Source organism: Dichomitus squalens, assembly GCF_000275845.1.
Source record: "Dichomitus squalens LYAD-421 SS1 unplaced genomic scaffold DICSQscaffold_5, whole genome shotgun sequence".
In the NCBI taxonomy this organism is placed as follows: Eukaryota; Fungi; Basidiomycota; class Agaricomycetes; order Polyporales; family Polyporaceae; genus Dichomitus; species Dichomitus squalens.
In genome coordinates this window covers 739,863-760,683 of record NW_006766887.1, presented here as the reverse complement: position 1 = coordinate 760,683, position 20,821 = coordinate 739,863, and the positions used below count along the sequence as shown (strand labels likewise).

General features: G+C 54.8%; 8 protein-coding genes and 1 pseudogene across 9 annotated transcripts; 4 read left to right on the top strand and 5 right to left on the bottom strand.

Moving 5' to 3' along the window:
• Positions 1-134: 134 nt before the first annotated feature.
• On the bottom strand, positions 135-1,727 carry DICSQDRAFT_133868 (Brix-domain-containing protein). The gene is made up of 6 exons (XM_007362957.1): positions 1,530-1,727; positions 1,034-1,466; positions 897-979; positions 660-838; positions 324-588; positions 135-272 (listed from the first exon to the last, which is right to left on the bottom strand). The coding sequence occupies exons 1-6, from the start codon at positions 1,680-1,682 to the stop codon at positions 234-236; spliced, it is 1,152 nt and encodes a 383-aa protein (XP_007363019.1). The 5' UTR covers positions 1,683-1,727; the 3' UTR covers positions 135-233.
• A 144-nt stretch (positions 1,728-1,871) lies between these two features.
• On the top strand, positions 1,872-2,731 carry DICSQDRAFT_144887 (uncharacterized protein; the record flags this gene model as incomplete). Its single annotated transcript, XM_007362956.1, has 4 exons — positions 1,872-2,016; positions 2,081-2,163; positions 2,243-2,644; positions 2,702-2,731. 4 exons carry the CDS (start codon positions 1,872-1,874, stop codon positions 2,729-2,731), a joined length of 660 nt encoding a protein of 219 aa, XP_007363018.1.
• A 179-nt stretch (positions 2,732-2,910) lies between these two features.
• Positions 2,911-4,412, bottom strand: DICSQDRAFT_53580 (NAD(P)-binding protein; the record flags this gene model as incomplete). Its single annotated transcript, XM_007362955.1, has 7 exons — positions 2,911-3,045; positions 3,117-3,356; positions 3,409-3,529; positions 3,581-3,648; positions 3,709-3,722; positions 3,790-3,865; positions 3,918-4,412. 7 exons carry the CDS (start codon positions 4,410-4,412, stop codon positions 2,911-2,913), a joined length of 1,149 nt encoding a protein of 382 aa, XP_007363017.1.
• Positions 4,413-4,564: 152 nt separating this feature from the next.
• On the top strand, positions 4,565-6,528 carry DICSQDRAFT_81310 (mitochondria import inner membrane translocase TIM44 subunit). The gene is made up of 7 exons (XM_007362954.1): positions 4,565-4,951; positions 5,014-5,145; positions 5,203-5,432; positions 5,488-5,830; positions 5,882-5,971; positions 6,026-6,235; positions 6,288-6,528. Exons 1-7 carry the CDS (start codon positions 4,622-4,624, stop codon positions 6,318-6,320), a joined length of 1,368 nt encoding a protein of 455 aa, XP_007363016.1. The 5' UTR covers positions 4,565-4,621; the 3' UTR covers positions 6,321-6,528.
• DICSQDRAFT_100946 (cytochrome c and c1 heme-lyase) lies at positions 6,498-7,595 on the bottom strand (the record flags this gene model as incomplete). Its single annotated transcript, XM_007362953.1, has 3 exons — positions 6,498-6,901; positions 6,954-7,064; positions 7,126-7,595. The coding sequence occupies 3 exons, from the start codon at positions 7,593-7,595 to the stop codon at positions 6,652-6,654; spliced, it is 831 nt and encodes a 276-aa protein (XP_007363015.1). The 3' UTR covers positions 6,498-6,651.
• A 933-nt stretch (positions 7,596-8,528) lies between these two features.
• Positions 8,529-9,651, top strand: DICSQDRAFT_133865 (uncharacterized protein; the record flags this gene model as incomplete). Its single annotated transcript, XM_007362952.1, has 3 exons — positions 8,529-8,714; positions 8,770-8,862; positions 8,918-9,651. A coding segment is annotated over exon 3 (356 nt), but the record flags the coding sequence as incomplete, so codon positions are not given.
• A 1,662-nt stretch (positions 9,652-11,313) lies between these two features.
• DICSQDRAFT_54182 (uncharacterized protein) lies at positions 11,314-12,821 on the bottom strand (the record flags this gene model as incomplete). The annotated part of the gene is made up of 5 exons (XM_007362951.1): positions 11,314-11,703; positions 11,769-12,083; positions 12,138-12,243; positions 12,296-12,420; positions 12,549-12,821. 5 exons carry the CDS (start codon positions 12,819-12,821, stop codon positions 11,314-11,316), a joined length of 1,209 nt encoding a protein of 402 aa, XP_007363013.1.
• A 235-nt stretch (positions 12,822-13,056) lies between these two features.
• On the top strand, positions 13,057-17,154 carry DICSQDRAFT_100939 (zf-ZPR1-domain-containing protein). Its single transcript, XM_007362950.1, has 7 exons — positions 13,057-13,297; positions 13,353-13,473; positions 13,541-14,208; positions 14,267-14,410; positions 14,463-14,654; positions 14,712-15,714; positions 15,778-17,154. The coding sequence occupies exons 1-6, from the start codon at positions 13,145-13,147 to the stop codon at positions 14,937-14,939; spliced, it is 1,506 nt and encodes a 501-aa protein (XP_007363012.1). The 5' UTR covers positions 13,057-13,144; the 3' UTR covers positions 14,940-15,714; positions 15,778-17,154.
• Positions 17,155-17,456: 302 nt separating this feature from the next.
• DICSQDRAFT_t43 lies at positions 17,457-17,535 on the bottom strand (annotated as a pseudogene). The gene has a single exon. The product of its transcript is annotated as a tRNA-OTHER (tRNA).
• Positions 17,536-20,821: the final 3,286 nt, after the last annotated feature.

Genomic DNA, 20,821 nt, shown 5'->3' with positions numbered 1-20,821 from the left:
CTTACCGAGGCCGCTGCCCTACACATAGCCTAAGTGCGTCCTAGGTGCGCCTACAACGTTGAGCTAGGAGGATGCCAGAAGATTCATGCTAAGGCCAATAAGTCAATTTTTGCCCTCAGCGGCCTTTCCTGATGGCGAAGAGGGTGCCTTGACCGAACACTCAGAGGTGCAGCTGAGGCAGTCCGATACGATAGACATGATATACAACTAGGACGTCAACATAAACGACGGACCTACAAGAAGAATGTCCGTCTTGTAGTCTCCAGCTCCGGCTGTGGCAGATGTCAGCCCAATGTAACATACAGAAGGCGCCTGACACTAACCTTCCATATCCATAGGTACTCATCATCAGTCGGAGGGAGGACCTTCTTCTTGCCAGCTTCCGACTCTCCGTCTATCGCCATACCTTCCTCGGGCGCATCCTTCCGCTCGGCTTCCTCATCCTCGCCAGTGTCGAACTCCAAGGGTTTGCTGGGGGCGCCCAGGTTCTTAACCGCAGGAAGCCCCTTCTTGAGGTACCGTAATTTCAGCGTGAATCGGGGCCCGATCTCTTGCAGTGCCACCTTTTCTGTAGACCGGAATGCGTATCTGTGTAGTGCACGCGTCCGGTAAGGAAACCGTGACACTGAGGCACCAGGCACGACGGGCTCAATACGTACCGATGTCGCCTAAAGAAGAGAAAATCTCGCTGATTGTGCAATGTCACGACTTGCCGGCCCTGGAACTCCGGCATAGGAGGAAAGAATGTCTGGAAGAGGCGGCCGACGGTGTGGCCGAGGCGGGTAACAAACCCGTTCAGAACGAGCTCGGGGAAATGGGCCGTCGAACGCGCATGGCCCTGAGAAGAGGCCTAGTTGAGTATCGGTGATCGCCAACGGCAAAGATTGTTCACGCACCGAGATCTGTTGGGAAAGCTCAATAGACGTGAGCTTGAAGTAGGCGGTGGGTCCCTCAGGGAGGTGAACGACCGTCAGAGCATCTGGGATTCATGTCAATAGCTATCTACCAGTGGAAGCGCTCTCTCGGAACTCACTTGGCTTCTTCATATCTTCGTTGACCACAACGAGGTGGGAGTAGTCGCGGTTCGCAGCCCAACCGGCAATCCTCCCCATCTCGAAACCCTTGCCCTTCTTCCTCCTGATGAACTCCGCTCCCGGGAACACCCCGACGAGCTCGTCGCAGAAGTCATATGTCAAGCGGGTTGCTTTTGGCGAGGTCGTGATGAGGACTTTTGGTGGGGTGCTCGGGTCAAGGGCACCAGAGAAGTACTCGGCGAACGGGTCGGCAGCAATATCGGCCGCGGACTCGTCTTCAGGCTGAACGACTGGTTGGTCCGTTTCCTCTCCTTCCTGCGGGAGACTAGACGGTCCCGCTTCAGGTTCGGCATTCGGATTCGCGGTGAGCATGGAAGGGTCATATTCGCGAGTGTTGTCGAGCGTGCGGGGCACATTTTGAGTAAGACGTTTCTATCAACGCAGTCGGATATTCAAGATCTTCTCTCTTGTGATGAAAACACGATTGTAACATACTTTCTTTAAAAGGGGATCATCGGCCTCTGCTTTCGCTTGTGCAAGCCTCCGCTGCAGCTTGCCCTGCCGCTTCTCCTTCTTCTGCTTGCGCGCAATCTCCTCGCGCTTGACTTTGTTCTTGATGGAGGACGGCTCGAACCGGCTAGGAGGCATTCTGGGCAGCGTACCGGGAACAGTAGAGGGCTGAGCAATTTCTAGGAGAGCGCTGTCAGGCTCACAGCATGAGGGATGGATGCGAAACGCAGCCAAAAATCTGGAGGCAAGATCTGGCCGCCAAGGCTGTTCCCACGGTACATCCCTCTTCCTCGTCACGACCAACCGACGGCCACGACACGCCCCTCCATGGCCACCCCGCGGAGACACCCGCTCGTCTCACTATGTCTGCTCCTCGTGCTCGCCGCCGTCGCTAATGCATTACACTTCTACCTGGACACCAACGAGAAACGATGTTTCATTGAGGAGCTCCCGACGGACACGGTGGTAGAGGGTGCGTGCTATGTGGCACTCCGACATAACCGCTCTCGTGCTCATGTCCCCGCGCGACCACGCAGGCCACTACAAAGCCCTCGAATGGTCAGAACAGGAGCAGAAATACGTCGAGAACACCAACCTCGGTATTTTGGTCGAAGTTGACGTGAGTCGCATGACCACATCTTCTCCCTATATGCGTCCATGCGCTTAACCCGTTCTGTGTGTCCTTTGCACGTATACAGGAGCTCGAGACGGGACACAACGTCGTCAAGACACGCGGGCCTTCAGACGGCAAATTCACGTTCACCTCGCACGACTCCGGGGACCACTCAATTTGTCTCTCGAGCAATTATGGCACCACATGGTTCTCGACAACACACATTCGCTTGCACCTCGATATCGTCGTCGGGAAGACGAAACCGGACACGGAGCAGGACCGCTCACACGTGTCCGAGCTCTCGCAGAAGCTGCGGGACCTGAACATGAAGCTTGAGGACGTCCGCCGCGAGCAGCAGTACCAGCGCGAGCGCGAGGCCGCGTTCCGGGACCTCAGCGAGTCCACAAACTCGAAGGCGGTGTGGTACACGGTGGTGCAGATCGGCGTGTTGATCGCGACGTGCGTGTGGCAGATGAGGCATCTTAAGGTGAGCGTCGCTTCTCCGCTCCTCAAATGGCTGACATTGACCTGCTACGGATCGCAGCGGTTCTTCGAGGAGAGGAAAATGCACTAATGCACTAATGTCCTGCTGTCGATATGAGTGTAGGTATATATTGGGCTGGCCTTCGGAACTCGTTTCCCTGCAGATGGGAGAGCACACAACGTCATTCGGAATGAAGCAACGCATCCCGGTATACAACATGACTCCTTCCGTGCCTCTTCGTGCTGCCCTGGTTCCGGTTGCAGGGGCTATCACTGGAGTCGGAGTAGTACTTTCTTGCTAAAGCCCGCTTCTATCTTAGTGAGGGTATCCCGCAATCTCTTGGTAGCCGCCTCGTCGCTAGGCTCGCCAGAGAGATCCAGGATTTCGTGTTCCGGTTCTTTCAGCTGCAAATTGCCCAATTGGCCACATCAGTCGATACTGCGCTTTGGGGCATTGCTGGGACAATGTCACTTACCTTCAAGTTAGCAAGCGTCCGCATGAGCTTCTCGCGTTCTTGTCGCGAGTGCTCCTGGTACCAGCGGTGCTGCCAGTATCCGTGGGTGGTTAGATTCTTGAAAATGAATAGAGAAGTCGGCAAGGAGAGAGGTTTTTTAGACATCGCCCCATACGAGACTAGATGCGCGTTGTCGCCCAAGAGGCGCGTCATAGCGGTGGTATCAGGACCGCTAACACAGTTCAGTAGCAAACGGATAGGCTGGGACAGGACATTCAGATCCCTCGCGGAACCTAACAATGGACAGGCTTACGCTCTTGGATGTCCATTGCTTTACATGCTTCGCCAAGGACTTGTCTGACAGCGCGTCGTATGTGAACACATGTGTCGCGCCGAGTTGGGTAAGCGAGCAGATTAAGTTGTCGAGGTCAGGTCTGTATTTTTCAGTATTGGAACACTGCATGCAATCGCTGATATAGACGTACCTGCTCCGGACGAAGTTGATGGTCTTGATACCCTTGCGGGCGGCGATCTGAATCACTGCTTGGCCAACCTTCAGAAAGGCAAGCGGTCAGTGCTCATTTCGTGCTGCTTCGGCTATTGTCTTGCGTACCGCACTATTAGCTCCTGTAGGAACGCAGTAGTCAATCTCCTTCAGCTCACATATACGAACGAGGCTGTAGGGTAAGAGTACCGTTTTGTAACACCCAGTCATCCTCTTTGAGGTCAACAAACTGGTGCAGCATGTTATACGCCGTCGGGGGATTGACCTACATAGGATGTTGATCAGCTTTGGCTGAATGCAGAGGAACGTCGACCCACGTTGATGGTAGCAGCGTTGACCTCACTGAAGCCACCCGCAGGTAACTTGATCACGTCCTCCGCACTTATGACGCGTGTGGACGCCCAGGTTCCAAACTGTGCCTTTCCAAGTGTGACCCAGTCGCCTTTATGGAGGCCGTCGACATTGCTTCCAACATCTACGACCTCGGCCAGTCCTTCATTCCCGCCAATGAAGACATCCTCTCCCGAGACGTGCTGCTGAGTGGGCTTGGCAGGATATACACCCTGCACAACATTAATATCGGAGGGGTTTATGGGCGAGAGACGGAAGCGGATGTTGACAGAGCCTGGGGGAGGTGGAGGTAGTGGATCATAAGACTTGACTCTGAGGACCTCAGCAGGGTTCCCGTTTTCGGCATAGATCACAGCACGGTCAGTACGACGGGCCGAAGAGGTTGCAAAGCAGTCCGCGCGTATAGCAATCGCTCGCAGAGGAGATGGACGCGACAGACGCGTAGCACATTGGCGGAGCATATTCAAGGAACGTCGTGGTCGGTGACCAGAGCTCAATGACGCAGTAGCAGCACGAGCGCCTGTTGACCCCGGATGAGGAGGCACGTGATGCAATTACGGGCGCCTGTGGCAGAATGTTTGCAGACGCGGGCTACGAGGACACTCAGCGGTCACCGACACCTGGTCATCTCCTCTACACCTTCTTCCTCCCGACCGACCGCTCTCCCATAATGCTCCCTCGTCATCTCCGCCGCGCGGTCCTGACCCCCGCCGCGCCTGCCCAAATCCGTGCGCTCCTGCTCAGCAAGCAGTCTCTTCGCTCACTCCCTCTGCACCCCGCGCTCTCAGCTGGCGCGTCCTCCGCGTCATTCCATTCTTCCGCTCGTCGCCAAAATGAGCCTCCCAAGTCGCCGTTTCAGACGTTTGTGGAGGTCCTCAAGGACGAACTCAGGAAGAACAGGGAGCTCCAGGACAACGTCAAGCAGCTCCAGGGAGATGTAGAGAAGTTCCAGGACTCGGAGGCAATGAAGCGTGCTAAGGAAGCGTACGAGCGTGCGAGGGTATGTCTGCCTGACCGTAGCTGCATGCAAAAGTACCGTATCTGACGTACCGGTGTCTGCAGTTGACCTCTAGTATCAAGGAGAACCCTCGGCTGCGCGCGGCTGCCGAGGAACTCCGTAAAGCTGGCATCAAGGTCGGTGACGCCGTCGGCGAGGCTCTGAGGACCATGGAAGAGAGCGAGCTTATGCGCGCGGTGCGTGTCGGTATTTCTCGCCTTCTCCGCATGTACTTATGCCACTTGTGACGCTAGATCTCCCGTGCCTCGGCTGCCGTGTCATCAACTATCGAGAAGACGACCGAGCCAATACGCAACACCGCTGCGTACAAGTCGCTCTCGGACACGATCGCGGACGCATTGGATGACAGTGGCTCCTCGAAGCACGGTGGGTTCGAGGAGAAGGAGGCGCGTCGGAGACGGAGGCAGCTCCGGTTGGCAAAGGCCGGCAAGGATAGCATGAGTCGCGTCAAGGCGAATCCAGAGTACGTATCGACAATCCTTACTTCAGTCAATCTCTTACCCAGACGGGACGCGCAGAGCTGGGCAAGCCATGGTCTTACACAAGGATTCGCCACGGCAAGAGAAGTGGAACCAGCTGAAAGAGACGAACCCTATCCTCCGTCAGTTCGCTGAGCTCAAGCAGCAGTATGACGAGAGCGAAAACCCCGTCATCTCGTCGCTACGGAGCGTCACCTCGACTATCGGCAGCTGGTTCGACGAGAACGAGAGCGCGCAGGTGCACCGATACATGAAGGCTATGGACCCGACCTTCAATATCGGCAACTTCGAGCGCGAGCTTCGAGAATATATCGTTCCCGAGGTCGTCGACGCGTACCTCACCGCGGATAGGGAGGCATTGCAGGCGTGGTGTGGTGAGAAGGTACGGCGCAGTCCCGCTAGCGAAGAATGTGTCGACTGACATACGACATAGACCTACAATGTCCTCTGGGCGACTATGGAGCAGTATTTGAAGCAGGGCTTGGTCAGCGATAGCAAGGTCCTTGATATCCGCGCAGTTGAGGTATGTTGCATTGGTCCCTAGTCGCGACCGGTGCCTCTCATGTGTATGGGACAGATATTGCACGGGAAGATCCTCGAGGATGATATCCCCGTTTACGTTGTCACGTTCGCGACGCAAGAAATACTGCTCTTCCGCAACGCGAAGACGGGTGAGGTTGTGGTCGGTGCTGAGGACCGTGTGGAGCAGTGTCACTACGCTGCCGTCATCACACGACTCGAGGAAGAGCTCGACAATGAGCTCACTGGCGGCTGGAAAATTGTCGAAGTACGTCTAACGTTTTTATCGAGCGGTGCTCGAAGCTGAGTCGGCTTTTCAGATGGGTCGGAGATCCTCTCGACAATATCTGTAGTCTCCCGCATAAGCCCGTACTCAAAAGTTGCTATTCATCACGAGACTAATCCGCAAGTACTTCATGGTCCACTTGCATCATACTCACGCCCCCTCACCGCTCATACCTTGTATAGTACTTGCTCGGAATGCTCGACTGCATGTGATCCTAGACAGTGCACTCGATGGTCATCGCATAGGGTATTACGCTAATGCATTATAGAAATTCAATACTACAATTCAACTTTTGAGCGAGGTCGTGAATGTCATAATAAGAAGTGGGGATGTAAAGTCCGGACAATCCAATCGAGAGGTCTAAGAGAGTCTGAGAATGGAGTTTGTAGGCGAGGAGATCATCTCTGGGCGTTCTGTGAGCTATTCCGTGCGTTCTCTTCGCGGAAGGCTGCCCAGACATCCTCAGTAGCGGCTTGTATCCGCTGCTTGATGCTTCCAACGCTGTCCAGGGCGGGGCGAACGTCGAGTGAGAAGACAGGAGACCCGTCGGGCTCCGGAGGTGCAGAGTAGTAGTCAATGACATAGCGAACTTCCTCCCCTCCCGGCCTGCGGACGATCCAGTCGTGGCGGTCGAATGGCGGCTCGGTGCTATAAGATGCGTCAGTAGTCTATTCATTGAAACGATGTGTAGAAGGCGTACTTGAATCGCGACGGGAGCAGCCAGCCGGCGAACAGCCAGAAGCGAGCCTTTGGCGAGAGCTCTCCAGGACGTCCCTTGAAGCGTGCAAGCTGGGGCTGCTCGACAGCAACACTGCACAGGAAAAGGCAACCATGTATGAGTAAGATGCTCAACGAGCTAGAGCGCAGAGCACACGCACGGGTTCTCTTTACGCTCCCACTTGAGGATCTCCTGCCACGCCTGCTCGTTAAGGAAGTTGTGGATTTGCACCATCGTCTCGACGTGTTCCTCCGGCGTCTCCCAGCCCTTCCGCACGAGCGCGTTGTAGAACTGTTGGGGCGACGGGTACTCCCACCTCGACCCGTCGTCGCGCGGGATCGTGGACGTCTCGCGCTGCGTCGGGAGCGCGGCGAGCTGCTGCTCAGCGGGCATCTGCGAGAGCGTCGGCATCTGGTTCAGCGGGTTGAGGCCGTCCGAATCGTGCTTGATGGGACATTCCGCGGGCTTCAAGGAGGACTGTGGAGGGCCGGATGGGGAGGTCGCGGGCTTGTCATGAGAGATGGGGCACTTTGCGGGAGCAGCCTTGACTGCTGAATGGTCAATCGGACATTGGGCTGGCGGTGCAGGGGATGACACGACAGACTGAGAAGCTGCTTGGCCCATAGCAACAAGATGGTTAACAGACTCTAGGATGGCGACGAAGGCCTTTGGTTGGAAGAGGTGATGGACGAAGTGGAGGAAGAAGGTAGGATTGGTTAGAGCCAACGGAGCAGCACGGAAGCATCTGAATATTTTCCGAACTTTCCGGATTTCGGTCACCAGCGCTTATAGTCAACAATCCCGTCAACGCCTGAGTACCCCTCGGGTTAACTCGGGCCAGCAAGCCTCGAATGCGGTACGGAATGACGAAGGCCGCCGAGGATGTGATAAATCAGTCCAGTGGTACAAGCACAAAATGCACAAATACAAAGAGCGAAGGTGATGCGTAGATCCGGACAGACTTGGGGAAGCGAATATCGAATGAAAGCAACAGTACGTGAGATACGATAACTAATAAGCGATATAGGGTGCGTCGACGTCGCTGGTGAGTTCTTCCCCTGCCCCACCGAAGAGGGGTTGTGTTGGGTAACGCGACGCGGCCTTCAGGGGGTTGAACATACTCGAGTAGCCATCCAACGCCGTCTGAGGCTCGGGGGCCGAAGAGGAAGGTGGCATGCCAGCGGAGGATGGAGGTGTCGCCGCGAATGGATCTGGCTCAGAATTGAGGATGGTTTGGCTTCCGGATGAAGGACCATTGAGAGAGAGTGCAGAAAGCGTCGCATCGATCGAGCCCGTCCCTGCTGTCCGTCTTCCGAAACCTCGTATGGCAAGGTTCGGCCGAAGGGACGACCCAATATACGCCAACCTGCTCTCCTTCTCCTTCTCGGGGAAAGCGAACCCTCCCTCCTTCTCTTTCTTCTTGAAGATGTTCGTGAACACCTTCTTTATGTTGCCAGAGGAGGTAGGGAAACGGGGCTTGTCCAGCTTGTCGAATGTGAACGATGGGCGGCTTGAGGACTTTGGCGAGGGGGTTGTCGCGAAGGATGAACGGGGGAGGTTGGAGAAAAGGGATGAGACGGAGCTGGATGTAGAATGACTTGACCGAGGTGATTGAGAGTCAGTGAAGGTCAGTGATGGTGGACGTCGTGCGCCTAATGGGCCACCAAGCACCACAGGTGAGGACAGAGGTCGGGAAGCCGTTGTTTGGCCGGACGTTGGTCTCGGTCGAGGTGAGAGGGGTGGCTAGTGTCCAGCTTCCATAAGCGTCGTGTTTGCATATCAAAGCATGAAGACGTACAAGTCGTGGCTGACCATTCTCATCGAAGGGGAAGTCGTCTGCACCATAGTCTACAATACTCTTCGCCGACCAATTGTCCTCCACGGAAGTTTCCTGAGACAATGTCAGCGCCCAGAGTATGAACACGAGCAGGGAACCATAAACGCACGTCGCCATAGATCACATATGCCCGATGCTTCCTCAACACCTCTTCTTTTCCGCCTTGGGAGACTTCTCCCTGTTTCTCCGAGAACCGACCCACAGCCCCAACGCTCTCATCTCGCGATCTTGGCAATCGTTGGTGGAGCAATACAGCGTCGCTGGTGGAGAGCTTCAGAGATGGCGGTCTATCCCGTGGGCGTCGCGCACCCATGGGTGATGGCGGGACCTCCACCTCCAACGCTGCGAGGGCTTCCGCAACTTCTTCCCGGGGAAGGTTGGCTGCGGACTCCAATACCTCCTTCATGTCTCGTTCCGAGAAGGAGGCACGCGGAAGTGTGCGTACAGGAGCGAGCGTGTTCTGCTGCTCCCTGAACAAAAGCGCTTCCACGAACTCGCTGAAGTCCATGAGCTCCGCGGCGACGTCTGCGCAATCGCTCGAAAACATATTGAGTGCCTCGACGAACCAGAACAGGGTGTCCTCATCCATCTCGGGAGGAAGCTTCTCAGGATTTGCCAGCGATAATGTGTTTTCGAGTCCGGAGAACGCGTCCGCTGCTGCGGCTAGCTGATCAACTACCTCCCAGATACTGAGGACCTCCTGCTCTAGTGGCGAGTATTCTGGGAAATCTGCAGAGCTGAACACGGCTGTATTGATATCGGGAAGGTCTCCGGTGTATGCGGTGATATCCGTCATTTCGTCTCCCACGTCCATGGAGTCCTGCTCGAAGATACGCCCGGGCCGAGGGGGGACGCTCAATGTAGGTGGTCGATGAGCCGCATTTGGCTCCTTGATCAGCGGCACGTTGTTGGGGGGGACGAAATTGGCTGTCGTGGCGGGCAGGCTGATTGACCGATTATGCAGGGGGGTCGTGGGTGTGCGGAAATATCCTTCGGGTGAGACCGTGTCTTCCGACATGTAGCAGTCGTAAATCCAGAGGTCGTCCATAGACACTTCAGGCTTAGAGCCGACGGGTGTGCCCTGCACACTGTATGGACTCCTGGGCCCGACTACAAGGTTTGTGCCCTATAAATACAGAGCCACAACGCGAATGGTGTAGATGAGATACTCACTGGGTGACCTCTGACCTGGGTACCGTGCATATTTGAAACGAGTCTGGTATGGGCTAAGCTCCTCCACCTCATTGATTGGGGATAGCAACTGTAAAGCATGCATCTCGGCCTAACTTGACAGGAAGAACGATCTTCGTAAGATTCGTGCAAAGCCTGTCACAAGCAATGCATGAGTTACCACGTATGGCCAATCCGTTGAATGCGGCCTCGTTGTGGCTCACCGTGAGAAACGTTTTGGTCGTGCCGCGACTGACCCTATGGTCAAGTCGCAATAAGGCGGGTGAAAGAAGCTAAGGCGAGGACCTGTCGGGGGATGAGAAGGATAGCAGGAGTAGGGTGGAGGCGCGCTGCCGTCCGTCGTTGCGGTGTTCGCCGCCTCGAACGTTACGTATAAGGAGATGGTTGAGCGGACGATTAGCGCCGAATCATAGCTTTGATGGAATCAACGCCAGCATTTGTACACCTCCTGGAAGATGTCACGATGGGAAGCCTTTTGCATGACTGTGATCCAAGTAAGTTCTTCGCGTGGGTAAAGCAACCATACCAGGCAGAAGAGTAGCAAAGAGATGACGACGCTCCCTTTCCCTCTTGATTCAACGGGTCGTATCCTGGAGAACACAGCATGCGTGGATGTACTGCCAGCCGATAGCGACCCTCTTAAATCTCGGCTCAGAGATTCCGATGCTCCATGACGTCGACTATAGCAATTCAGTGATCAGGAATCCGCAGTTACGACCCCAGATCGCCGATTTGTTCGATCACGATTTATAGTCGAAGCCTTTCGCATGAATACTTGACACTGAGCCGACCGCAATCCACTCTGCGCATACTGCAATATACAGTGGGTGGGAGGATAGCACAGTGATGCCATGTTCAAGAAAACTCGAGGGTCTCTAACGGTCTTCGGACTGCGTTGCGTTAGTCGATACCTGTGTGTGTCAGAGATGCGCCTCACCAGAGCCGTGGATTGCAGCGACCAGTCCCACGAAACATCGCGCGGTGATACTGTATGTACTTACGACCGCCGTGAAGCAATCCGACATGCAGACATGCCGTGGGAAGCAACAAAAATCGAACAAGATTTTTTCGCAGCCATACTATTTATGACCCCCCGTGGAAATACCACAGTACACGGGTATCATGGGCTCAAGCAAAAGCGGTTTGTCAAATCCAGCATCAACTTATGTCTTATGTCTTGTGGACGCTCGGTGCACCGCTTGGAGGATCATCATTGGCCCAGCTGCACAAAGAGTTACTAACGACTTGTTCCAAACGAGTCGTTGATTTCGTATGAACACAGAGAGCAAATAGGCACAGCGGAAAGCAAGTAGATCACCAGCCAAAAATGAGGTCAGAGACTTGCCCAAGCATGCCTTTAGACGGAGACTGCTGGGGTGTCCCAGAGGCTGGAAGCAACGAAGTGGGTCGGATGGCCGCCATGGGGGTCACAGGAGCCCCTCCTCCAGGACGGCGGAACGCTGACGTCGACGGGGCAAGCTTGATGGGCGTACCGACGGTGGGTGTGGATGGCTCTGCCGTCCTAGACGCGCCATGGCGAGGGACCAGCTCATCGACGTTCATACGAGACGTGGACGGAGGACCGAACACGTTCGGTGATTGCGACGGCGTATCAATATCCATGCCAGAGCCGACGAACTCAGGAGACTGGGTCGTGCTCCGAGCGAGCGATGGGCCCAAGACGGCTTCAGCCTGAGCCGGATCCTATACGCAGGAGGCACCAACAACTGTCAGTGCATAAAACAACAGATCGTCGTGATAGGACATACTGCCCACTTGGCGCCAACCATAAAGGAGCCATTGATGATATCGCCGTTCTTGCGGATCGCGCGAATGGCTTCCGCGGGGTTCAGATAGCCAATCCTGAAGCAATTGAGAAGCTCAGAGCTCTGCTCTGCTTCCGTCGTGTCTCCGAGAGACCGGAAGTACTCCAGAGTCACACTGTACTTGTCAGGAGGATAGCCAAACACGACGACATATAACGGCTGAGTGTTCTGTTGGGGGGAGGAAGCTGTAGGTTTCGGTGTGGTGGGATGTGAGGAACGGAACAAGGAAAGGCGGCTTTGCGATGGTTCAAACGCGTTCTGTCGGGAGCATCAGAGACATGTACTGAGTTTGTCGCGATAAGCAACGCTCACTCGCTGCGGAAAACGCGAAGTGGATTCGGGAGTCTCATTCACAATATCATTGACCGAGGCCGTCGGTGGCGCGTCTTCATCTGCAAGGGTTTGTCTTGGTCTTTGCCTGATTACAAGTTTCAAAATTGTAATCAGGGCGATGCGGAGCGCAAACTTACCGCGAGCTTTCAAACATAGAGTCCATGCCAAAGTCTGTTACAGCCCCTCCTGAGAACGTATGGTTGAGCTTCGCCTTAGTGGGCACCATGGGTGGTTCTTCGCGCTGGCCTCCGGGAGGCGACGACTGATATATTATCGTGAGCATCATGTACACACGCACGACGCAACTCTATGGCGACTTACGCTGCTCTGGTTGACAGACTAAAAGGGGTCAAAAAATGAACTGGCCGCATACATGGAATGACCACACACCATTAGGTAGCCGGGCTGGTAGTGACTGCGCGACTGAGAGAGACCCTCACTCAAGGGAGAACCCATGCCTAGCGAAGAGCCCATGCTCACACCCAACGGACCACTCCGGACGCTGGGGCTCGTGGCGGACTGGTTCAGACTGGACATTCCAGCCACCGCAAAAGCGGATCCATTGTACTGCACCGGGTGCGAGTGCGAATGCGGGAACTGCGGGCGTTGCTCCTGTCCACTACCGATGGAGGCCGTGGGGAAAGTGTTGCTCGACGGGAACATAGTGGCCAGGTGACAAGGGGTGAACGTGCAAAGCTCGACGTCGACGCGCGACACGACGAACGCGACTTGTGCCTCGGCAAAAGAAAAGCGCACGGTGTGGTTCGAACCCCGCGATGAGTGCCCTCGTGATGTAATCTCGTCGATCGCGCACTCAGATCTGCGTTCAGCCACCGCGGATGCTTGCTCCAGAAACCTCTCGTAAGGACTTCACTCAAGTCCTCGTCTGTAATTTTACGTCTGCGCAGCCCCTTCACTTGTCCTTCTACTTGCTACCGACGCTCATTGACGACCACTAGACGACACACGCGCTACTACAATCGATAATGTCTGCAAACCCCGAACTCTTCCCTACAATCGGATCGGTTGTGGAGCAGACCGAAAAGCTTCCAGTGGGGACTCAAACGGTAGAGCTCACTCTTGACGAAGATCGCCCAGTACAGGAGATTGAGTCGCTATGCATGCGATGCGAGGAGCAGGTGTGTCACATTCCATACTCTTGGCAAGACAAAGCTCATGATCGTTCGTACTCAGGGCGTTACGAGATTACTTCTCACAACGATTCCCTACTTCCGGGAAATCATCGTGATGTCCTTCCGGTGCGAGCACTGCGGCTTCTCAAATAATGAGGTGCAGCCTGCCGGTTCCATAAGACGTAAGCACCCAGGGATCTTACTGTAGTTTCTTCATAGACTTCCATAACTAACAAACTGTCGGTGTAGCGGAGGGTGTGGTGTACACCGTCCGTGTCCTTTCAAGAGACGATCTCAACCGACAGATTGTCAAGTCCAACACATGCACGGTAATCATCCCCGAGCTCGACCTCACGATCCCGCCAGGCCGAGGTCAGCTCACGACGATCGAAGGCATCATCCGTGATATCGTCACCGACCTCAGTGCGGACCAGCCTTTGCGTCGCGTGCAGAGCCCTGAAGCATACGAAAAGATCGAGAGTATCTTGAGTCAGTGCAGGGAAATCGTACCGGACGACAACGATGGCCAGGACGCGGACGAGAATGCAGCCGGCCCAATTTCGACGCCAAAACCTGCCTCGGAAATTGATGCTCCGCTGAAGCCGTTCACCATCCGCTTGGACGACCCATCCGGTAATTCATTCGCTGAGTTTGTTGGGGGCATGTCAGACCCCAAGTGGAACATGCGCACCTACCACCGAACGCGGGACCAGAACGTCATGCTCGGTCTCGTCGCGGATGACGAGCCGGCCCCAGAGCCGCCGAAGCAGGTGGAAAAGCTAGAAGATGTCGAGGAGGAACTTGGTGAAGGGGCAGAAGGGCAGAATGAGGAGATCTTTAAGTTCCCCGGCACGTGCTCGAGTTGTGGCCATCCTTCCGATACCCTGATCAAGAAGGTCAACATCCCTTACTTCAAGGTATGCGCTCGGATAGATATCGTTTCACGGGGACAACGCTGATGAGGACGCTTGCTAGGACATCCTGATCATGTCGACGAATTGCGACAAGTGCGGATACCGCGATAACGAGGTGAAGTCTGGTGCAGCCATCTCGCCCCAAGGCAAGCGAATTACCCTCAAGGTAGAAGACCGCGAGGACTTGAGCCGTGATATATTGAAGGCTCGTGAGAGTTCATACGCTATTGTTATCTGTACACTGAGCTATGTTGCAGAGCGAGACGTGCGGTTTGAGCATTCCCGAGATTGAGCTCGTCTTGCAAGCAGGAACTCTGGGTGGTCGTTTCACGACCCTAGAGGGCATCCTAGATCAGGTATACGAGGAGCTCTCGGAGAAGGTGTTTGCTTCAGGGGATGCGGCCGGCGACGGCAAAGCGTTCGAAACGTTCTTGCAGAAATTGAAGGCGGTGCGTACTCTTGTGCATAATCCTCTTTGCGAGCATGAACTGAAGAGTATCCTGCAGGTCAAGAACGCCGAGCATCCGTTCACTTTGATTCTGGATGACCCTTTGGCGAACTCCTACCTCCAAAACCTTTACGCTCCCGACCCTGACCCGAACATGACGATCGAGTCGTACGACCGCACGTGGGAGCAGAACGAAGAACTTGGTCTCAACGATATGAAGGTGGAGGGCTATGAGGAGGACGCCGGGGATCCAGAGATAAAGAAGGGAGACGAGGCGTCCGAATAATCATAATGTATTGTAGTAAGCCTGCGTAGGGTGATGAAGCAAGGGGACTGTACGTTACTAGCCGTTGTAGCAAATAGAACGCATCGATCCGCGTAGAGTGTCCCAGCTGCTATATCATGAGTTGCTGTTTCGACAGTCCCCACATCCCGCCTCCCGAGCTTGACACTCGTCCGTCCCACCACTGCGTTTTCAAGGCAAGCTGCCGCCCGTGACCATCCACGACCACCGATCGCGGCCCCCTGCGGCCACATCACATATCCGATATAGAAACGGCGTCGATCTCATCGCAATCGACATAAAACACCGCACAACTTATCAACATTCACGATCGCAGGACATTTTTGACCTACGGCGACGCTGACCTACGAGAATACGCATTTCGGTTTCCCCGCTTGCGCGGGTCTCGTCCCGAGGACCACGGAGAGGTATGCACCAGGACCGTTGCGGTCCCTCCCTCGGGAAAAGAGAAATGGAAACACTCACCTTAGGACCATCCGGGACGACAGAAAACAGACGGGGCCGCCGAACCCCGCCTGCCTTCCCCTCGCGCTAAGTACCTAATCTAGATGGCATGCAAATGAACGCGTTCAGCCTGTTCGCGCGAAGAATCTTGAGATGAACCTATGGGTGGACGCGGCCAGCGCGTCCACCCTCAATCGATCTTGAGCCTTTAGAAGTACGTGTTGACGAGCTGCTGAAGACGTTCGAGGCGTTGCGCGGGCGTCGGAGGCTTGGCGGCTTGGACGATCGTCTCGAGGTCCGTTTGCGCGAGCTTGTTGAGGGTGCCTGTCAGAAGCGCGTTCCTGGAAAGCTCGGAGTAGGAGAACACGCTGACCTTCGCTATAACCTCCGGAGCCCAGCGTACGAACTTCTTGACCGGAACTTGGACCTGAATCTGCAGCTGCGTGCCGGGCCTCGCGCGCTTGATGACCGCTGGCTGGGGTCGTTCCGCGCGTCGAGGCTTCTTTAGGATCCCCTTCGGCTTGCGGGGGACAGCCTCAGCGGGGGCCTTGACCTTGACGTCGACGCTGTTGGCGGTCGCGAGGCTGACGTTCTCCTTGTCTTCGGCAGAGCTTTGCAGTCCGCGCTGGACGGGTGCCGTGAGCTTGACCGGTGTCGCGCCTTTCGTCAAACGTTTCTTCTCGAACCGCAGCGGGAGCCTGGGCCGCGGCCTGTTAAACATCTTCTCACCCTTCTCCGGCGCCGAAAATGCCTTGCGTCGAGCTTGAGGCGCGTTCAACTGGGCCCGGAGGCGCTTGAGGAGGTCTTGACCGATGAGGTTGGGGGACGGGGAGCTGTAGGTGGCCGGGGCGGAGACCGTTCGGCGCGCGACCGTCGCTCTGGGCGGGAAGCCGACACCGAGGGTTGTCGGGTCGGGGTCGGGGTCGGGGTCGGGGTCGGGGTCGGGGTCGGGGTCGGGGTCGGGGTCGAGGTGCGGGCCGGAGTCGGAGTCGAGGGGGCCTCCGGTGTTGCATCGGCCATCTCCACGTCTTGCAACTCGGCAGTGTCCGTCACAATGACGCAAGGATAACCTGCCTGTCCTGCCACTATGACGGTACCGAGGAGTTCAACATTCGTACAGACGACACTGGCCGGAGGCGAGCTTGAGGCGTCGTCCGCCATCTCCACATCTCGCAGTTCGACGGTGCCTGCCACAGCGTCCGAAGAAGAGCCACTCCTTGCGGGCGTCGCAGCAGTACCATTTGGCCGGTCGACGCTCGGACAGAGAACGACGCTATCGGGGCTTGAAGGTCCGCCGACCATCTCGACGTTTTGCTCCCCAGCAGCATCTGAGCAAGTGCGGGAGAGGGAGCCGCCACCCTCACGCACCGACCCAGCACCGCTAGAGCACTCAGCGACGGGACGACCGACTATTGACGGCGAGGTCGAGGCGGCCTTGACTTTCTTGGCGGGGGTGAAAATTCTGGGATCCCGGCGTGTACGGAGGGTCCTGGGGCCTTTGAACCTGTCGCGCTTGCACACTGCGAGGTGTGAAGAAGTGTCAGCGAGCCCAACGTGCGGTCAGTCGACGGCGCTCAGACACTCACGGATATTCCGCTGCCACGCCGGCAATTCGTCGCAGAGTTTCATTTCCTCGCGGAGCTGCTCGCCTGCGAGCTTGACGTACTCCCGGCCATTCCACAACCAGAACGGGGTGCCAAGAGCAGACTCGAATACTTCGGGAGCAATATCGCTAGTGAGGTGAGACATCCTGCATCAGGAAAACGTCACGGACTTGTACAGGTACTTGGGGTACTTGGCCAAGTACCTCAAGTATCCCAAGTACCTCAAGTACCCCAAGTCCAATGGACTTGGCCAAGTTGGGTGGGTCGACTTGGCCAAGTACCAGGTACTTGGCCAAGTTCTCCAAGTCCCTGTTCAAGTTCATGCCCAAGTTCACTGTGAGATGTATTGAATAATATAGATGATATGCATGGAAGTAAATCATAGAACAGCTGCTCTTGATCAAGGTCAAGTGTACAATATTTGTTAGTGGGTGCAGCGGCGGCAAAAAAATGCCACCACAGGGAATTGAACCAGCAACCTGCAATCTCAGTGTTCAACACAGCATGTTCAACCACTACACTACAGAAGCTCACACTTTAGCACAGAATAGCAGCCATATATAGCGCTCTTTGCTGGACTCCGAGAAATTCTTCACCATCCTCTCCTGTACCATAGCAGAACTTGGACATCCACCACTGATACCACTATTCTTGAGCATTATCTGGATATTGTACCTCTGTATCACTACTGAAACAAGCACATTGTAACAACTTAAAGTCTTCTATCACATGTTATTGCCCTTCTTCTAATAGACTATAAAGCTGCTTCTACAGCCTTAAAACAGACTGGTTTACAACTAGTGTATGGATGTCTATGATAGATATTATTACATAAGAAGTATACAAGATGTGTGACTGATAGAACACCAATTGCTCAAATTGAGGCCTGAGTATACTGAAGTCAACATGTAAAGTCCAAGTTGTGGCCCAAGTACCCCAAATACCCCAAGTATATAGACTTGGGTCAAGTCCGTGTACTTGGGACCAAGTACATGGACTTGGGGTCAAGTACACGGACTTGGGGTCAAGTACACGGACTTGAGGCCAAGTACACGGACTTGAGTCCAAGTACATGAACTTGGGCCCAAGTATGGGTCCAAGTCCGTGACGTTTTCCTGATGTGATAGATACAGTGACTGCGCAGCAGTACAGGTGCAATAGGTTAAAGCACGTAGGGGGAGGTGTATGGCAGGATGTGAGGAGCGGCAATACAGGTCGCGAAAGGCTTATGTATGAGTAGCAATCCGGCCCAGAGCAGACCTAAGGTGGCTGACCGCTTTGCTTGGTTCAGACCGAGACACTGTTCATACAATTGCTTTTGCAGTGTGAGTACGTACATGCGGAATTGCAGCTCCATGCAGGGTATTAAGCCCGGCAAACATCGTCCTGCAATGCTCATGGAACCAGCTTGGCTCCAGCAAAGCCATATTCAAAGAGGAGTACCTTATGCCATCTTGAACGCGATGTGATGAGGCGCTGAAGTGTCAAGACTCTTCAAAACTGGGGTGCGTCAGAACCGAGAAGAGGGGATTTACAAAATAGTAGCCCCGGTCAGAATTGAGCGTATCTCGTAGCCGCCCGTATTTCGTACGTCCGTATTTTGAGTCACGTCACCCAAGCCGCCTGCGCGTTTGTTACTACCAGTTCGTCACACCCCATTGCCGCCAAGTCGCGCGCGACCGCACCACCGCGCGCGCATCTGCATATTTATGCGTCTCTCGAAACCACAGTGTACTTCACCACAAGAGCAGTTTTGTCATTAGAAATGTCTGAGACTCCCTTTGGTTCACCTTGAGCTGAATTTGTTGGGGTCGCGAGCCTCCTTCGAGCCATGTTATTGCTTGCGCGCACCTTACTAGTGCGGGCTCGGTGCAGCCGCAGTAAGATATCTCCTATCGTCACCCTCATGTGGTTCAACTAGCGGGCCCAAGTTGGGTGGCTATGGCAATGTGTAATGTCAGATTAGCCGCCTTGAACTTTTGCTTGTGCTGCTGCACCCGCGAGCCCCTTACACTTGCAACATCTGGATAGTTCATACAGTCCACTGAAACAATGTGCAAGAAACGCGAGTAGCGGTACACAAAAGTCTGATATCATATCACTAGTGTGCGCGAAGGCCCCAACGAGTGTCGTTGCGCGGGTTGTGACGTACAGGTGACAAGCGCTCAGGCGGTTTGGGTGACGTGACTCAAAATACGGACGTACGAAATACGGGCGGCTACGAGATACGCTCAATTCTGACCGGGGCTAGTAGCCCTGCTCAAAGTTGGCGTATTTTCGTAGCCGCCCGTATTTTGTGCATCCGTATTTTGAGATCCAGCGCCAGCCCTTCGTCACGGCAGTGTCACGGCCGCTTACAGTGCTTTGCAAAAAAGATTGCAGTGCGAAGCGCGCAAAATCCTGTTTGCCTCTATTTGCTCACCCGGAGAAACGCCCGCAATGCCGGGAGCCTCTTTCCAGCATGGTCGACTTTTCAGCTACAAACCTACCAAATATATTCATAAAGTTATATTGCGGAGGCAGAGAACATCATCTTTTATTTTGGCAGTAGGAAAGCGGGCACAGACTCAAGCACGGCTTTGACGGACGGAGTCCTTGTGAGCACCCGGTTCCCGAAACAGAAATCCTCGCCGTAGCCGACGGGGGACCAAACAGGGGCAAACAGGATTTTGCGCGCTTCGCACTGCAATCTTTTTTGCAAAGCACTGTAGTTCAGCCGTACCGTCGCGCGTTGATTCCATACACTCTGAGTCTCCTCGTGCACTATCCTACTTGTTCTAGTTTGGCTTTCTTGTACTTCACGGCGATCTTCCCTCGGATACTGTGTCTCAATCCTGAGGGAAGGTCTGGAAGCCCGGCAACACTGCTGAAGATAGACCCTCTCGCTTCGAAACGAACTGTTGAACTTGGACTTATCCGGTCCGGACTACACGAGGCTATGCGTCTCCTAGCGCTTAGCTGTAGTCGCTTATGTAGTATGTTACCATATTTGGGACTCTCTGCCCGTGTACTATAGCTATGCTTCCGGACTCTTCTGGTACTGTCTAGGACAATCCGTACTACTCCAGAACGGTCTAGACAGGTCTATGCCTTACTCATCTCTTACTCATCCTATGGTGCAATACGTCGCAATTCTTTCACCATCATATTATTCATCGCACTATGGTACATGTGACTAACCACTCTTCGATTAGTCATGGACACTTCTCTGTAGTATATAAGGACTTCAGATTGCGTCCTCCCTCTTAAGTCTTTCCTTACTGACTGAAGATCTTGCTTTGACTCTAGTCGGATCTAATCTTTGTCTTCACAGCCCCGAGTTTATCAGGTTATGAGCCCTGCGCTCTGACCGAAGTTTTGTGTTGACGTTTATCCCTGCGCGCACCCATCATCCCTCTCTGTCGACACTCGGTTCTGCCCGTGCATCCCCTCCACTTTCCTAAACTCTTGACTGTGCCCGCCGACACTGCTGCCACGGTGACTTTGCACAGTTGTGCCCGTGAGCGCTTTTAGTCTAGTATCTAGTATCGTGTAGCACCCTATTGCGCTTTCGAGGCGTACGGGGTTTCAGGTATCCCTGTGCCAGGCCACGCACTTGCGCCCGCCAGCACTTGTACCGGGGTTGTTAGTGACCTTAGGACCGGAGGACAACCGTGTGGACCCTCCTTACGATAGCCTTTTGCATACGTACCTAGCTAGCTTTTCTTGGGCACAGTTGGCGACTTCTACCCGGGTTGTAGGCATCTCTAGCTTGCTTGCTTCCTGGTTGCCTCAATAGGTGTTCATATCTCGTCGCTTTCGCACGTGGCTCTCCAT

What these genes read in the sequence shown, in the direction of transcription:
- DICSQDRAFT_133868 (XM_007362957.1), bottom strand. Translation starts at nt 1,682, where the DNA reads ATGCCTCCTAGCCGGTTCGAGCCGTCCTCCATCAAGAACAAAGTCAAG. An exon ending in CGAAGATATGAAGAAGCCAA is followed by an intron (nt 980 to 1,033) that starts GTGAGTTCCGAG and finishes CATGAATCCCAG; the next exon opens with ATGCTCTGACGGTCGTTCAC. An exon ending in CTCTTCTTTAGGCGACATCG is followed by an intron (nt 589 to 659) that starts GTACGTATTGAG and finishes TGCACTACACAG; the next exon opens with ATACGCATTCCGGTCTACAG.
- DICSQDRAFT_81310 (XM_007362954.1), top strand. Translation starts at nt 4,622, where the DNA reads ATGCTCCCTCGTCATCTCCGCCGCGCGGTCCTGACCCCCGCCGCGCCT. An exon ending in AGAGCGAGCTTATGCGCGCG is followed by an intron (nt 5,146 to 5,202) that starts GTGCGTGTCGGT and finishes TTGTGACGCTAG; the next exon opens with ATCTCCCGTGCCTCGGCTGC. An exon ending in CGCGTCAAGGCGAATCCAGA is followed by an intron (nt 5,433 to 5,487) that starts GTACGTATCGAC and finishes CGGGACGCGCAG; the next exon opens with AGCTGGGCAAGCCATGGTCT.
- DICSQDRAFT_100939 (XM_007362950.1), top strand. Translation starts at nt 13,145, where the DNA reads ATGTCTGCAAACCCCGAACTCTTCCCTACAATCGGATCGGTTGTGGAG. An exon ending in GCATGCGATGCGAGGAGCAG is followed by an intron (nt 13,298 to 13,352) that starts GTGTGTCACATT and finishes GTTCGTACTCAG; the next exon opens with GGCGTTACGAGATTACTTCT. An exon ending in GCCTGCCGGTTCCATAAGAC is followed by an intron (nt 13,474 to 13,540) that starts GTAAGCACCCAG and finishes CTGTCGGTGTAG; the next exon opens with CGGAGGGTGTGGTGTACACC.